The sequence below is a fragment of the Cervus elaphus genome, chromosome 14 (genome assembly GCF_910594005.1).
Source record: "Cervus elaphus chromosome 14, mCerEla1.1, whole genome shotgun sequence".
Taxonomy (NCBI): domain Eukaryota; kingdom Metazoa; phylum Chordata; class Mammalia; order Artiodactyla; family Cervidae; genus Cervus; species Cervus elaphus.
In genome coordinates this window covers 7,316,977-7,333,328 of record NC_057828.1, presented here as the reverse complement: position 1 = coordinate 7,333,328, position 16,352 = coordinate 7,316,977, and the positions used below count along the sequence as shown (strand labels likewise).

The window sequence follows — 16,352 nt, the reverse complement described above, 5'->3', positions numbered from 1 at the left end:
TGATCGTTTACATTAGGGTTCACTCTTGGTGTTGTACATTATAATGGTGTATCATTATGGTATCATACAGGATATTGTCACTGCTTTAAGAAACCTCTGTGTTCTGCCCATTCATCCCTCTCTCCTTCCCCAAAGCCTGGCAACCACTGACCTTCTGACGTCTCCATAACTTTATCTTGTCTAGAACGTTATATTGTTGGAACTCTACAGACTGTGGTCTTTTCAGAGTGGCTTCCTTCACTCGGTGTGATGCACAGATCTGAATGTTTAATGGACCCCCTGGTAACACCTGCAGCAGGCACATCGTCCATCAGAGAAACACCAGTGTGATGGGAAGAGAGATAGCAGGCAGATCGATGAATGTGTTTTATTTCCAATGATGGCAAATCACTTCACACTCTGGGTCCTGGTTTCTTTGTTTGAGAAATGAGGGGGTTGGGCCCTTCTGGCTCTGACATTCTGGATTCTGTGAAGCAGGATTGTTGAGGGCCCTGTCCCTCATGAAGGAGCCTGGATGGGCAGGCTCTGGAGCGCCCAGCTGTGCTGAATGGGTCTCTGTGAGCTGTCTCTGGCGATCTGACTGAGGAGGACTGTGGCTCTGGGTTCAATATCTGCAGGTGTCAGGGATAAACGGGGCGCAGAAGATCTCAGCCCTGCTCCAGGCAAGGGGCGTCCAGCTCGCCTTCCTGGTGGATGAGGGGAGCTTCATCTTGGATGGTTTCTTTCCCAACCTCAAGAAGCCCTTTGCCATGTGAGTATAGCACCCCAGCCCCACCTCAGAAGAGGTTCTCACATGGGAGCTGACCTTGGTCTGGGTATCGATAAGCCTACTTCTCTTGCTTTAATCAACCCACTCCAGGATTTTCTTGCCTGGAAAATCCCATGGACAGAGGAGCCTAGTGGGCTACAGTCAATGCAGTCACAAAGCATTGGACACGACAGCCATATACACAGGCATGCACTTGCTTTAATCACCCCGAGCTTTGACCAAGTCTGAGCTCTCCTTTCCCTATCTCTTCTAAAGTAAAAATCTTTAAGCAGCATGAAACAGACCTCTTGGCTTACCAGACCACTGCACAGATGGGCCTGGGGGTCATTCGGGGTGGGAGGAAGTCAGGAGGGCCTTCTCTGATCCTCTTTTACAGGGTTTCAGTTTCCGAGAAGGGTGCAATTAACCTCATGCTGCAAGTCAACATGACTCCAGGCCACTCTTCAGCTCCTCCAAAGGAAACAAGCATAGGCATTCTCGCCGCCGCGGTCAGCCGGTGAGCCACTCCTGGGCCTGCCACCCCCACCAGACTCCGGCTAGAAGACCTGGCACTTTCCCACTTTGAGTTGAGGAGACTAAGCTTCCTCTCCTGATGCAGGGCTGAGAAGCCATGATGGCGGCTACAGGGAGGACAGAGCTCGCAGTTCCCAGGCAGGTCAGAAAGGGACCCGTCCACATGGCAAGCAAGGGCCAGCAGACAAAAGCTAGTTTAGGCAGCTGGAATAGTCCAAAGTCCAGGCTTGAAATTATAGATCACAAGCTGGAAAAGAACCGTCTAAATTCTCCACTTGCCCTGGCAAGACGACTTCAAGATAAACAAAGGCTGCTGTCTGTGGATGAGGACAGCAGGGTTTATAACAGCAGAGGTTAGCTCTGGCTGGTTTTCTTGCAGAGTAGGAAGAAAAGCTATCTTCTTTCAGCTAAATATTTAACTATCTACCATGTCCAAGACTTTGTGTCCAGTAATGGGCACACAGTGGTGCCGTTTCCTCCAGGAACCCAACAGTTAGTGGAAGAGGCTGATAACTTTGCTACAGTGTGATAGGTGCAGTGAGACTGGGGTGCCCTATCTCAGACTTGGTATTCAGGGACAGCTCCTGTGAGTGGAGTAGAAGTAGTCCCACTCGTGCTTGGAGATCTGGAACGGTGGAGGTGATGGGGAGGTGAGCAGGAGACCTCCTGGCTAGGCCTGTGGAAATGTCCTGTCTCCCATCATCTCCTTGGACTGCTGCTCTTGGACTGCATTGGGTGAGTCTTGAGCTCCCTTTCTCTTCCAGACTGGAGCAGACACCGATGCCGAACATGTTTGGAGGTGGGCCGTTGAGGACAGCGCTGGAACAACTGGCAGATGAGGTGTGAGGAGGCGCCCAAGCGCTGGTCAGCAGTGAGAGGGGCAGAAAGACTGCTGGAGAAGCTGCCTTTAGCGTAATAAAGGGGCCCTGCTGCTGGCCAGTGCTCTGCCCATTCTCACCTCCTTCCAGCTGCTGCCTGGGCCAAAACACAGGGACCCAGCTTGTTGATTGGGGCTGTCGGTGCTCAGGCTGAGAACCTGAGACCCAACACCAGCCACTCTGACAGAGGTGGTTCCCACTCACCCTTGAGGCTGCTGCCATGGGCTCTCGAGGCGGGTCTAAAGTAAGGACAGGCCCAGGTCCCAGAACAGTGACCCTGTTATGCTGACCCCTCTGAAATCCTGACCTGTTGCTTTCCCTTTCAGTTTCCCTTCCCTACCAATATAATCTTGAACAACCTGTGGCTATTTCGGCCCCTTGTAAGCAGGTAACGTTTTATCTTCCCATTCCTCACATCCCCACCCCAAACCTACCCACTTCCCCGTCTCCTCTCTGTGGCTTAACCGGGCCTGACTAACCATCCCTCAGCCACCAGACGCTACATCTAACTGGTCCAGAGGCACCCCTCCTAGTCTTAAAGATCTCCAAGGTTCAGGAAAGAGGGTATCCTACAACCCTCTCTTTCCAGTGGACAGTGACCTTTCCAGTGACCTTAGTCTTTCTGCCTTAGGTTGATGGAGAGGAATTACATAACCAATTCGCTGGTCAGGACCACCACGGCGCTCACCATGTTCAATGCCGGGGTCAAGGTAACCCCACCCGACTCCTCCCACACACCCCTGCATCCCTTGGCTTTGTCTTCTTGGCTTCTCCTTCCTTCTCTGGCTCCAGTGTGGATAGTAGGAAGGCTCAGTGCTCAACTGTCCTATGTCATCAGATGGGTAAACCTCAGGAGCAAGGGTTCTAGCTGACATCTACAAACTCCATGAAGTTTGGCCAAGTTTCATGTATGTGTGTTTCAGGGGCCCCCCTCAGGTTCTTTGGGACTGTACCCCTTCAAAAACATAACCATTACACTGATGTGAAGAGGTATTATTTGGGAGTTAATTCTTGTGACTTATACTCATTTAACATGTAATATATTCGTCTAGCATTTTGGTCATGTAGGCTAAAGATTCCCAACCTCTTTACCACGTTTTTGTTATTCTTCCTCATGTTTTGAAAGATTTATTCACCTCACAAATTTACTGAATGATTAATATGTTTTCCCTGAGTTGAATGAGAGAAACTCACCTACTATTTTAAAAATCTATAATATTTGTGATGTATACAGCCTTAAAATATATACATTGTCATTCTCCAAAATACAGTAAATTTTGAATGGCCTTCAAAAATATAAATTCTACATGAGATTTACTTTTTTGGCTGGTGGGATCCTAGTTCCCTGAGCAGGGATTGAACCCTGGCCCTTGGCAGTGAGAGTGCAGAGTCCTAACCACTGGACCACCAGGGAACTCCCAAGGTTTACTTTTATAGAAATAAGTCTCAGGTGAACCAATACTCTGATAAAGTTTTTTCCAAGAACTCCTTTTCAGCAAATCGGTCTACTTTCAGTTGGACCAGCCACCAAGGAGCTTTTCTGTTTGAACTAGCCACACTAGCTCACCGGGGCTGAGGCTTTCTGAAATCGTGAAAGGAGTTAGACTGTTCCAGTTTCTACCAGTGCCACCAGCAAAACTTCAAGGAGGATCATCCACCCAGTGTGGCCTTGTGGCTCTCTGCTATTGTGCAGACCAGCTTGAGAATAAGTGAATGGTGTCTCAGAATTCATTTCTGCTGTAACTGGCCGGTGTGTTTGGCATGTCAGCCAGACCTGAGTTGTTTTCACCAGCTGCCTAGAGAATTCACCAAAATAATAGTACTGTGTACTATGTCCTTGCGTTTGAATGGTGTTTTTATCTGTCCAGAATACTTTCACATTTGTTTTTCCATTTGGTCCTCCTAACAGAAGAGGAGCCAGCTGAGAGACAGAGACACAAAGAGGTTGTCATATCTGAAAATCACACAGCCAGTTTGTATCAGCCAAGTTCTCCTGGCCTTAGTCTGGTGCTTTTTTGCACCATAGCAGTTCAAAGAAAGATACACAATTGGGGAATCTCCTCTCTTATGGGCTCTGGGGAAAAATTCCCTCCATAGCCTTAACCCTCTTTTCTAATTAGTCCTAATTAGATTAATTCTGTTTAGTTTTTCCTCATCAGACAGAGAACAAATTTCACAGTAGGATATGGAAAATCACTACCACCATCAGTTATAGTGACTGTCCCCCTCGGGGCCTTAATGGGGCCTCAGAGGCTCTGGGGTGCCCCTCCTGAGTAAGAACCAACACTGACCACTGCAGAACTGTCCTAGGCACCCTGGGAAAGAGCGCTCACCGAAGACCACTAGCAGCCTTGTACAGGCCAAAATAGAGGTGTCCTGGCGTCCCAGAGAAAGCAGTCTTGCTCTGAGCAGCTCTCTGTGACCCCTCCAGGACCAAGAAACATGAAGGTCTGGCCTGAAGCAGAGACACACCTCTAGCATTGAACATAACCACACGTCAAGGGCCCAGAGAAGACAGTGGCTGACTAGAAATATTAAACCTTGAGTTTTTCAGTCAAAGCAGCTTCCTCTCCCTCTGCTGCTAGCAGTCGGCTCTTCCTGGGTGGGGGCCAGGTGTGGGGGACTAGAGGTCAGCTCAGGCCAAGGTTTGTGGTTCTCTCTCCAGGTGAACGTCATCCCCCCTGTGGCCGAGGCCATCATCAACTTCCGAATTCACCCCGCACAGACTGTTCAAGAGGTGCGTGCCACGTGTTCCCGACGACTGGGTCAGCCCCGCTGAAGTGTGTCCAGCGGGGCCGGGTGGAGCTGCAGTTCCAGGGCTGGCCCAGGGGCTCATTTGTTCAATGATTTTTCAAAGGCTTCCGACGTGCCAGGTGCTTGGCTGGGATAGGAGATCCCTGGCTTTAGGGAGCGTGGAGTCTGGGGTGGGAGATGAACGGTGATAACCATGATCAGAGCAGCAGCAGAGAGAGCGGGCTTGCGGCGCGCGTGGCGCTGTTCTCAGGCTTACATACTGTATACACCCACTTAACCCCCCAGCCACTCTGTGAAGCAGGGAGTGTGTCCTCCTCATCTAACAGGGAGAATGGAGGCACAGAGCCACGCAGCAGGTAAGTAGCAGGCCCAGCATTATACAGCCAGGACTAGCTCCAGAGTCTGCGCTTTCAGCTTCACACCATACTAGGATTATAACAATTAGGGACGAACAAATTACCATCGAATCTGAGCAAAATAAGGGGCTGATGCTACCTCCAAGAATCAAGAAAGTCTTTTCCAACCACTAGAAAAGGACTTAAAGGACAAATAGGATTTGGCTAAAAGTAAGACATTCAGGGTACAGGGAAAATGAAATCTAAAGAGTAGGATAATTTGGGGAAAAGTGATGGAAGATGAAAATGGAGTTGTACTGATAGTTTGGGGGTCTAGGCATTGAGTGCCATGCCAAGGAGTTTGGGCTCTAATCTGTGGACAAATGTCAGAGGTCTTCAAACCGGGCTGCGATAGACTCAGACTCTCTTTTAGGGAGACAGTGCTAGTGGCGATCCTGAGGAAGCCTTGAAGTAAGAAGAAATAATTAAATTGTTGCAACATCTCAGGCAGTGGGTATGGAGGTCTTAACTGAGGCTATGGTCATGGGGTAGAGTAGGTACCCACCAGAGGTGTGAGAGGGGGGTTCTTCAGGACGCAGTGTGTGATATTAGTTGGCCAGCTGCTGATGCTTTTAACCAAGACTGGGAATTCAAGAAGAAAGCAAGTTCTCAGAGAAATATAATGGCCTAGAAATTTGAGAGGCTTCTAATATATTAATAGACAATTATAAATACCTTAGATATAAAGAGATAATAGAGACAGAGGCTGGAGTATTATTAATTGAAACCTCTAGAGCCAATAAAATCCCATGGGAAGGGTGTGTGACCCCTTGGAGAGAAGAGGTTACAGACAGACTTGTGATGTTCTGCTGTGAACATCAGTTTAAAAGTTAGGAAAATGAATGTGTAATTGCAAACCATGATGAGTGCTATGAGGAAAGGGGACTGCTGCTATCGAAGGATTAAGGAAGGAATGAGAATCTGTCCATGGGTCAGGCAAGACTTCCCTACGTGATATCTGAGCTGGAAGCTAAAGGGTGAGAAGAAATACACAGAACATTTGACATCTCTAAGAAAGACCAGCTTATTTAAACATCAGGTTGAGCTAAAAAGAATTCAGAAGGAAAATCTGGTCCTTCTGAAAATGATCGAAAAAACCAACCTGACAACTATGAGATGAGTATTATATTCCAGGATTAAGCAAGATAAGGGGCGGGTGGTGTTTCCTGGTGCTCTTCCTGGCGGATCATCAAGGGTCTGCCGCACTTAGATTTCTGTGGTCCTTTCTCCCTGGGGCCTTCCCCATGGAGGCCGTCGTGTGTCCTCACAAAGGCTGGGGGCAGGCCCGCATTGCAGGGGCTGGGGGCACAAGCTGGCAGCCTACCCAGAGTCACCCGGCATTGGCAGGGAGCTGGGACAGTGTAAGCCCTGGGCTCTGCTGCTTTTCATCCAGTGCCAACCTCTGTCTTCTCCCTGGGGGCTCGTGGGGCCAGGAAATCACTGAATTCCCCTCACTGAGCTGCTTTCCACCAGTTTTTTTCCAGCCTCATTCCAACTCCATGCCCTTTCCAAGGGCTGTTTTCCACCAGCTGGGGCTTTCATCTCCCCAGGTTCTGGCACTCTGCCCTCCTGTCCAGTCCCCTCCCGCACTGGCCTTCCTTCCCCGCCGATGGATGAGACCTCTGGGCTCCCCAGGCCCACCCTGCTCCCCTGCCTCAGTGGGGAATGGAAGGCCGCCGTCATCCCAGGAGCACACCGTACCTCTTCGTCCTGGTCACGCCTCTTCCTCATGCCCCGATTCTAAATGCCTCCCTGCGCCCTCTTCATCCATCTTTACCTGGTCTCACCCGTAAGTTTTTACGGGAAAAATCTGAATGAACGTTTTGACCAACCCAAGAGCTAGGTCTCTGGCCCCATTGGTGAGGAACAAGAGCCTTCAGAAACCTAACAGACTGCCATGTGGAAAGGAAGGTTTGTTCCGTGTGGCCCTCAAGGGGCAGAAATAAGGCCACTGGGAGATGTTTCTGGGAGCTCCCACTTAAAGCAGAGTGTTGGAGTATAGCACCTCGCATGATAGTAAGCTTCTCAGAGGCTGGATGTCCACCTATCTGGAGTGTTTTACAGAAAATTCCTGTCTTCCTTCATTTATTCATTCACCAAGTGTTTATTCAGTGGCTACTGTGGGCTAGACATTCTTCCAAGCACTTGGGAAAATGGTGAACAGGCCAAGATTCCCATTCTAAAGATGTTTACATGCTAGTGGGTGTAAGGAATCAAATATATGAACAAGTGGAAGAAGTAGGCACCACAAAGGAAATCATAGGACAGTGTGTCACAAAATGGTTGTGAAGTGGGGTTGGGGCGGTGAGCAGCTTTGGATCCATGGTCAGTCCTCTCTTCAGGGCTTCCCCAGTGGCTCAGCAGGTTAAGAATCTGCCTGCAATGCAGGAGTCACAGGAGAGGCAGCTTCAATTCCTGGGTGGGGAAGATCCCCGGGAGGAGGAAAATGGCAACCCACTCCAGTATTCTTGCCTCAAAAATCCCATGAGCAGAGGAGCCTGGCAGGCTCCAGTCCATGGGGTCACAAAGAGTCGTACATGACTAACGACCAAGCACACACACAGTCCTCTCTCATGAGGCATTTACACTGAAAGCCAAGAGGGAGCAAAGACCTGGGAACAGCATGCAGGCAGCAAAAGCAGAAGCCTCTATTCTCAACAGAGGTGCTGATGGCTCTGGCACTATTGACACATTATCCTGTGGATTCTGTAGAATATTTCAAAAATTAAAAAAAAGAGGTATGAGTAGGTTAGATGCTACAGGAAGCCGTCCCTCAGTTCATTATTAAGAAGATGCTCATCACAGAGTTGTTCAAAGATGAAATGGATTAAAACACATGATGGTGAGCTTTCTGCCACTGGAAATATTGAAGCACAAGCCAGTGAGAGCCTGTCATGGTTGTTTCGATGACCGGTCTTACAGTAGGGTGGAAGCTGGTCTTGCTAGCTCTAAAGACTTAAGTCTTTAAGTCCCCATTGTCCTTGCCTTCGAACTTACTCACTCAAGAAGAAAATACAGCTTTGCCTAAAACAGAAAACAACATAATGTGGAAATAAGGACTATAGGGGCTCAGAGGAATGAGGAATCAATGTGCTCTACCTTTGAGGTCCCCATTACCATTGATGAATCCCTCCTCTTAGTCCCATCCTTGTGCCTCTGATTATTGCCCTTCTAAACAGGCAAATACCAGCTAACATACATTGAGTGCCAGGAGCCAGCCTAAGCATATTACACACGTCCAGTCACGGTAACAACCACCTCAGCAGATAGGTGGTACCACCATGCTTCTGTTAACAGATGAGCAGGCGGAGACACAGAGGCTGAGGAGTGTCACACAGCTATGAGTGGCTCCCAGAGGCCCAGAGCTGAGTGTGCATGCCCCTTCCCTGCTGAGCCTGTCTCTTGCCTCTTCTCCATCATTCTCATATCCTTCCTTCAAATTCTGGCTCAAAATCCATACCACTAGGAAATCCATCTTAAATGAACACCGCCCTCTTTCTGGCTCTACTCAATGCCATTTCAACCTGTAGGTACTTTGGAAACAGTGAAGCACCATCCTTGTGAAGTCAGATACCCAGCCCAGCAGTACTAACTCTATAAACCTTGGGCAAATTCCTTAATGAGACAACTCCTGTTTTTTTTTTTTATTATTATTATCATCTCACGTCTTTTAAAATGTACATATGCAACATTCATTGCACACCTTTTATAGTCTTCGTACTAGGCATAAAGAAATGCGGCCTTTGGGTCAGGACCTAGCCTGGCGGCTGGTGGCAAACCTGGGCTCTGTAGTGCTCACTGCAGGCATGTGGGCTCAGTCGTGTCCCACTCTCTGCGACCCCATGGACTGTAGCCTGCCAGGCTCCTCTGTCCATGGGATTCTCCAGACAAGGGTACTGGAGTGGGTTGCCATTTCCTCCTCCAGGGCATCTTCCCCACCCAGGAATCGAACGCATGTCTCCTGCATTGCCAGGCAGACCCTTTACCACTGAGCCACCTGCTCACTGAAGTCCAATCTGTGTGCCTTCTTCAGTGTCTGGAGGCAGGAATCTTTAAGTAATGTGGGGCAGGACACAGCAGACACTTCTGGGGATGACTTTAGGAGCCTTCCAGTGGGTCAAGAACATATCCAGACAATATATTAATTCTTGTATCAGAGTATTTGAGACATCTGTGCTGGAGTGAAAATAAGCTCTGACAAGTGAGTTGCCCCTCCCCTCAGTCCAACAGCACAGAACTGGCTTTGCCTCAGATGATGGTTTCTAAGTCAGAAGAAGGAACCCTCATTTCCTTTCCAGACCTGACACTGACCTAAAAGAGGTCCTCTCAAGATAATGCCCCCCAGTTATGAGACAGACACTCCCCTTTCTAGGGCAGAGACCATCCTAAAGCAAGTGCTTCTCAAATAGCTTGAGACCGGTGCTGGAGCCTTCCCTAGGGGGCTGGGTGGGTTTGTGGTCAGCCAGCCCAGATGGTCAGCATCCTTAGCCATTCCCACACAGCTTCATGTGATCCAATCCTCAGGGTCTGGTCTACATCCTGCCTGGGACCAGGACTTTTGCTGAGTTCAGCTTTAGTCACTTCAGACTGAAATTTCTAGAAGCTTCCTCATGTTCTTTCCTGAGGAAAGGAGGCTCAGAGAGAAAACTTGAATACTAGCCCCCCAACTTCTAACTTTTTGTCTGTTGAGCTCATCTTCCTGGCCCCAGTGCAGATGGCTACAAACAGGAAGCAGGGATACCCAGAGAGAAGGAAGAAAGTGTATGACCTGTCACCACCTGTCTGAGACTCTCCCAGGCTGAAGTGAGGTCATTACATCTACCCCCCTGCCTCGAGATGGTTGAGATTTCCACTCTGCTGTCTCTTGTACATTTTCACCTAGCCTTAGGTTCTCAGCCTAAGGGGAATTACCCAATATCCTGATTTTCCAGTTCCCTACCTCACGGCTATAAGGCAAGCCTCCCAAACATCTAACATAAATCTACCACGCTGCAGATTTCCAGGAAGAACAGCCCTTCTATCTCCAACAACCAGTAGGCTGAAATTGAGGTCTCAGAGCTACAATGAGTCTCCTCTGTAAGGGCTCTGCCTTGCTGGAGAGAAATCAGGACTGTATAAATTCATACAGTACTTGAATAGCAGACCAATAAGAAATCAAACTTTCTTTGTTTCCTCTCTCAAGGTCCTAAAACTAGCCAAGGACATTGTGGCTGATGACCGGGTCCAGTTCCACGTGTTGGATGCCTTTGACCCCCTGCCTGTCAGCCCTTCTGATGATCAGGCCTTGGGTTACCAGCTGCTCCGCCAGACCATACAATCTGTCTTCCCGGAAGTCAACATTGTTGCCCCAGGTAATGACTTCACCAACTGTGGCTGCCAGAGTTTGGGGGCAGGGGGCGGTGCTGGAATTGTAGCCTATCTGATATCCACTGCCTCACCCCCATCCCAGCTGTTCAGCCTGGAAACAGCTGGCTGCTTCCTCTCCTGGTGGGACTGGAAATGCATTTTCCCCTCCAAGTGGAAGTGAGAAAGCAAACAGGAAAGGATCAGAAACAATAAATTAGGTCAGCCAAGCCTGGGTCCTTGCTTAACCTAGGCCAGCCGCTCTGGACTAGAGAGGATCGGCTCAGATTCCCCTTCCTCTGGAGGAGCCACAGAGGGGGTTGGGTTCCACCCATGCAGTCTGGTTCTGACCCATTCTAGGACAGCAGCTCAGCAACAGAGCTCAGAATTCGCAGCCCAGGAACTTCTCCTGGCTGTCCCATTGGAATTAACCCCCTTCACCCTCCCAGTAGCAGTGCCTCTATGCCCCTTCTCCAGTCTTCCAGCGTGCCTTCCAAATCTATGCTGTATAGATAGTGGTTCTCAAATTTAAGAGGACAAGAGGATCACCTAGGGAACTTATTAAAATGCAGATTACCTGGACCCACTCCCAAAGATTCAGGTATATTAACTCTGGAGAGAACCCTGGAATCTGCCTTTTTAATAAATATCCCAGGGAATTCTGACACCATCTGATGGCTGACCACAGTTTGAGAATCTCTGGTCTGTGATGTGAGGAAGAGATGCTCTAATGTGAAGACTTGTGTTCACTTTGCTTTTATCTACCTTCAATCATGGAGTCTCTCATTTTTCTAAGCTAATTCTTAGGACCTGTTAGGCATGGACCTTAAAGATATTATAGTGAAATTCTACAACCATAAACTCCTCAGGTATTAGGGGGAAATAAAAAGCAGTCATAGTTTTTAATCAACTTAAATCTGACCCATTTCTCAGAAATTCAACCTCAGGCATTATTGAAGCCTCCAAGCAACTCCACCACCCCCGCCTTGAATCAGGCTTCGGGGTCTTATGCAACAACATAGCATCAGGACCCCTTAGTCTGTGGTCATCAGTCCTTGTGTTTGCCTCTGAGACATCCATTATCCTGCCCACAAGGTCACTTCAGGTTGCAGGTTTCCTCTGATTCCTTGACCTGTCTGGGGGGTGAGATCTCCAGACCCAAGATCTCCCCTGAACATACCCTCTGAGATTTTCTACCTCCTTGGATTCCTACCACAGAGCAGGACCCGGGTCCCTACCATCTAGGAACCCTGGCTTTCATACTCCCAGGTTCTCCTCTCTTGGCCTCAAAGGCTCTCTACCCTTCCCTCTCCCTTGTGGGGCACCTGCGATAATCTCATCAACACAGTTAGGCTTTTACAGAATAAAGATAGGCAGACTTCAACTGGCAGAAATCTCCAAAGCCAGGAATTGTGAAGGGACCCATCTGAAACCAGGAGTGGAAAGTAGAACAATGGACCTAGAGGCTATCATACTAAGTGAAGCAAATCAGACAGAGAACAGAAAATATCATATGGTATCACTCATGTGACCTCTAGGACAATGATATAAATGAACTCACTTGCAGAACAGAAATAGACTCAAAGACATGGAATGCAAACTTGTGGTTATCAAGTGGGAAAAGTGTTGGAGAGGATAAATAGGGAGCGTGGGGTCAACAGATACACACTATTATATAGTAAGTGTATAAACAGTGGATCGACAGATACACACTATTATATAGTAAGTGTATAAACAGTGGATCAACAGATACACACTATTATGTAGTAAGTGTATAAACAGTGGGGACCTACTGTGTAGCTCAGGGAACTACATGCAGTATCTTGTATAACCTATGATGGAAAAGAATCTGAAAAAGACAGGTATATCTGAACATGGATAGCTGGGTCACTTTGCTATCCACCTGAAACTAACACAACACTGTAAATCAGCTATACTTCAATTTTAAAAAGGATACTCAAAAAAAAGTACATGCAACACATCATCCCAAGTTTGCTATAAAGCAATAGCCAATTGTATTTTTGAAATTTTTCTGTCACTTTTAAATTATTAAAAATACCTATCCAACTACATGAACACAGAGCTATGACCCTGTCATGAACTCAAAAAGCACACCTGTACTTGTGGGATCTTTATGCATAAGCTTAATAGCTTCATGATAAATCTGTTCTGCCTGAAAGTACTTAAAAATGGGATACATTTCTAGAATAAAAGCACTAACTCAATCAAAATAAAACACAAATTACCATCTCAAATTCATCCCACCACACTTTAACTGATAATCTAGGGAGTCTTTTTTAAAGATCATTCATAATGGAGAGGAATCCCAGCCCCAGCTTGGGGTGGGGGGGGCGAGGATGGGGACGGACGACCTTCAGGAGAGTGGGACACTAGAGAGTATCCTGGGACTATCCAGACCTGCAGTTTGACTCTGGGAAGATAGAGTCCTGCTTCAGAAGACAGGAATAACCAGAAGTTATGTTCTACTTTCATTCTTGTCTGGAGAACCGCCATGGAGAGAGGAGCCTGGTGGGCTACAGGCCATGGCTCGCAAGGAGTCGGACACAGCTGAGCACAGTGGCGCAGCATGTTCTCCTTTAAAAGGATTGCCATCGGCAGCAGGAGAAGTCCCCCAGAGACCATTTGTTTCTGACCTGAGTGATACACAAGAAAGGTTGGGCAGTGAAGAAACGGTGCTTAGATTTCTGGGTATCTAAATTTCTACTGATAGAATAACCTGGCCATACATATGAAATGAAGCCATTGGCCTCTGTGGTCATCATGGAGAGAGGGCACTTAGCCTTGGACCATGTAAGGGATATCTTTCTAGTGCCCTTGGGAGGTGATTTATGTTCCTGGCTGAAATAGTATCTTAGAAAGGTTTTGAAAATTGGTAGGCTGAAGGACAAAAATCCATGGCTGCAGTCTCCTAAGGAAGATCCAGGCGTCTTCTGTGGTGACTCAAGAGTCCCAATTTTCCAGGTAGCCTATGGGCCACCACTTCCTTGGCTTGGCTGCTTGCATAAAGCTCCATTTCTCTGGATTCTTCCTTTCTAGGTACTTGTATTGGCAACACAGACAGCAGACACTATCTGAATCTGACCACCAGCATCTACCGGTTCAACCCCGTCTACCTACAGCCTCAGGGCTTCAGTAGGTGAGTGAGTGAAACAGGTTTGGACAGCTTGGTGGAGAGAGGAGATACATCTGACCTGTCCCTTTCCCACTTCATTCTCCTGACAGCCCACAGAATGGGGGCAACCTGGGATTTGTACGAACTAAAAGATACTGCAGAGCCCAACTGGCCAGCTTTTCTCAGTGCCAGAGTCTTGCCACTCCCCAGAATTTGGGGGAACCAGTGACTGTTTTTCAGGGATGGAGATAATCAGGTGACTGGAAAGAACCTGGTAGAATTAGGACGTTGAGTCCCGCCTCTTCCTTCCTTTGCAAGAAGCGCTCCCCTCTGGATCTCATTTCCCCGGAAAGTGGGTACTCCAGAATTCTCAACTTCCACTTAGTGAACTGCAGACACATTCGAGGTCAAAGATGAACTCATGCTTTGAATTCTCAAAACATACCTTGGGAATCTGAAACTTATTCACCAGTTTCAACTACTGTGTGTGAACTTCTGCTTTGTGGGTTCTTCAGCAAATTTTTAGTCCTGGGATATAGGGGCATGATTTCCATTTGCCTCTCTGCTCCTTACCATACCAGCTCTGATTTCCTCATCAAAAGTCAAGTTGTTTGAATATATATTTGAATATGAACTTAAGAACAGATTTCATGGGGAGGAGGTTCACTGGTTTTTTTAATGAGTGTAGGTGGGGATAGCTCTTCTTTATATCCTTTCACCTTTGAGGTTACACATGTGCCTCAGTTGTATTGTTGTGTGGAGGCAGGCTGTGGGCATCGGATCTGGCAGTGAAGTTCGAGGTGAAGCAGAGAACCCCACAGGCTCTCCCACAGCCTGGCAGTTGCCCTTCCTACCCACCTGTGCCCCTGATAATGTGGGGAGGGGTGGCTGGCATCGGGATAAGTCTAGCTGCGACTCCAGCCTTGGAGAGAGAATTAAAAGATCACTTCCCCTCAGAGGAGGAATCATTAAATAGATTCCAGAACAGGAGATGATCTGCACTCCCCAGGACTATCATCTCCTCCCCCTGTACTTTGCCATGGACCTAGATCCTGGAGTGGTGACCAACCTGTCCTATGAAATCTCACTGCTTCCAAACGGCTGCTCCCTCCTTGCCCACTTCCTGCCCCTGGAGGGTCAAAGGCCAGTGGCTTCAGGGGATGTAGGGTGCTCGGCAGTAACATCTGCACTAAAGCAATGGCCTCCCCCGCCCCAAATTTCTCTCCCTCAGCATCCATGGAATCAACGAGAAAATCTCGGTCCAAGCCTATGAGACCCAGGTGAAATTCATCTTCGAGTTTATCCAGAATGGTGACACAGACATGGAGCCAGTTCCTCACCTGCATGAACTGTGAGGTTGGGGACCAGCTGGATTAGGGATGCCTGATGCTGGACCAGGACTAACCCAAGGGGGAAAGCCAGTGTTGATGAAACTTTTGGTCAAAAATCATGTCATAATAACCTCACCCACCTGCCTTGGTCACTCCTAAACTCAGTGAAAAAACAGGGCCAGGAAGAAGGGGAGGACCATCAGGAAACTGGCTCCTCCCTCCCTCCAGACAGCTCCTCGGTTCACCGTCCGTTATTGCCTTCTTTTCCCTCTCTTAAAATAGAAGGTATCTGGCTCGTCTGCCTTGCACTGGTGAATTCACTGCTCCTTGTTAAGGCCTAACTGAGCAAACACAGATTTGAAAAATATCAACCAGATTTTACCTTTTAAAAGTGTTTAAGTCACACTTGTTGGGCGGCCTTTTCCTCGGCTTATAAATTTGTTCTTGCCGTAACTGTAACTTCCTTTCCTTTTTCCCCCGTCTCTTCTTGGATTGTTTATCTGGCTCCTCATCTCTCCCCTCCTGCCCCTGCCTCTCACCTCTTCCCCTCCCATTTATTCTACACCTGAAGCAGGACTTAAACTATGTCACTACCATAATTACCGCAACAGCTGGTCAAATAAAGTGGTCTGTGCAGCACCGTCTGGTCACTGGGGGGTGAAACTGAGGCAGCGGGCTCTGGGGGAACCGCAGACCTCCTGGTTCTGGAGGTTGGGGCCTGGAGAAGACGACCTCTGTCCTTGGGCTCCTCCCAAGGGCTCCCTGGGTTTCGCTCCCTCCCCTGCCCTGTTCCTGCCACCTGCTGCTGCCGTCCCACCCCAGGAGGCACTCATCTGCCGAAACATTTCCCTGGCACATCCTGCGGGCTGAGCTCCCAAGAGAAAGACAGCCTCTCTGGAGCCCAGGACCAGCAGGGCCCTGGCCCTGACATCGTGTCCTGGTTCAGACTCATCGAGGGAAAGTGGAGGGCAAGTGGGGAGGGGACTGCCAACAGAGGCTCTGCTCCACCGGTGGGGCAAAGGCCAGCTGCCCTCCCTTCGGGGACTGCAAAGCTCCAGTCTGTGTTCCGCGGATTCCACGCCGGAGCACACTGGAATCTGCTCAGTAGCTGTCAGGTGGGGGGCATTGAAAGGCAGTACTTCTTGGCTCAAGGCTCGGAGCTATGCTTTGTGGATCACAAGGGAGGGAGTCAAGGTCATGGAGGGAGACACAGACAGAGCTGGGACTAGAGACGAC

The 16,352-nt window shown here is 48.6% G+C and overlaps 1 protein-coding gene and 1 non-coding gene across 2 annotated transcripts in view; one reads left to right on the top strand and one right to left on the bottom strand.

Annotated features, from left to right (window-relative positions):
• The window catches only part of PM20D1 (peptidase M20 domain containing 1), a 36,098-nt gene extending 20,346 nt beyond the window's left edge, over positions 1-15,752 (top strand). The window contains exons 6-14 of the mRNA XM_043924142.1: positions 618-751; positions 1,146-1,265; positions 2,047-2,122; positions 2,487-2,548; positions 2,792-2,870; positions 4,826-4,897; positions 10,492-10,660; positions 13,710-13,809; positions 15,017-15,752. Coding sequence (XP_043780077.1) covers positions 618-751; positions 1,146-1,265; positions 2,047-2,122; positions 2,487-2,548; positions 2,792-2,870; positions 4,826-4,897; positions 10,492-10,660; positions 13,710-13,809; positions 15,017-15,140 — 936 coding nt within the window. The 3' untranslated portion in view covers positions 15,141-15,752. The remainder of the gene's footprint in view (positions 1-617; positions 752-1,145; positions 1,266-2,046; positions 2,123-2,486; positions 2,549-2,791; positions 2,871-4,825; positions 4,898-10,491; positions 10,661-13,709; positions 13,810-15,016) is intronic.
• On the bottom strand, positions 3,502-3,574 carry TRNAE-CUC. The gene has a single exon. It is a non-coding gene; the product is annotated as a tRNA-Glu (tRNA).
• Positions 15,753-16,352: the final 600 nt, after the last annotated feature.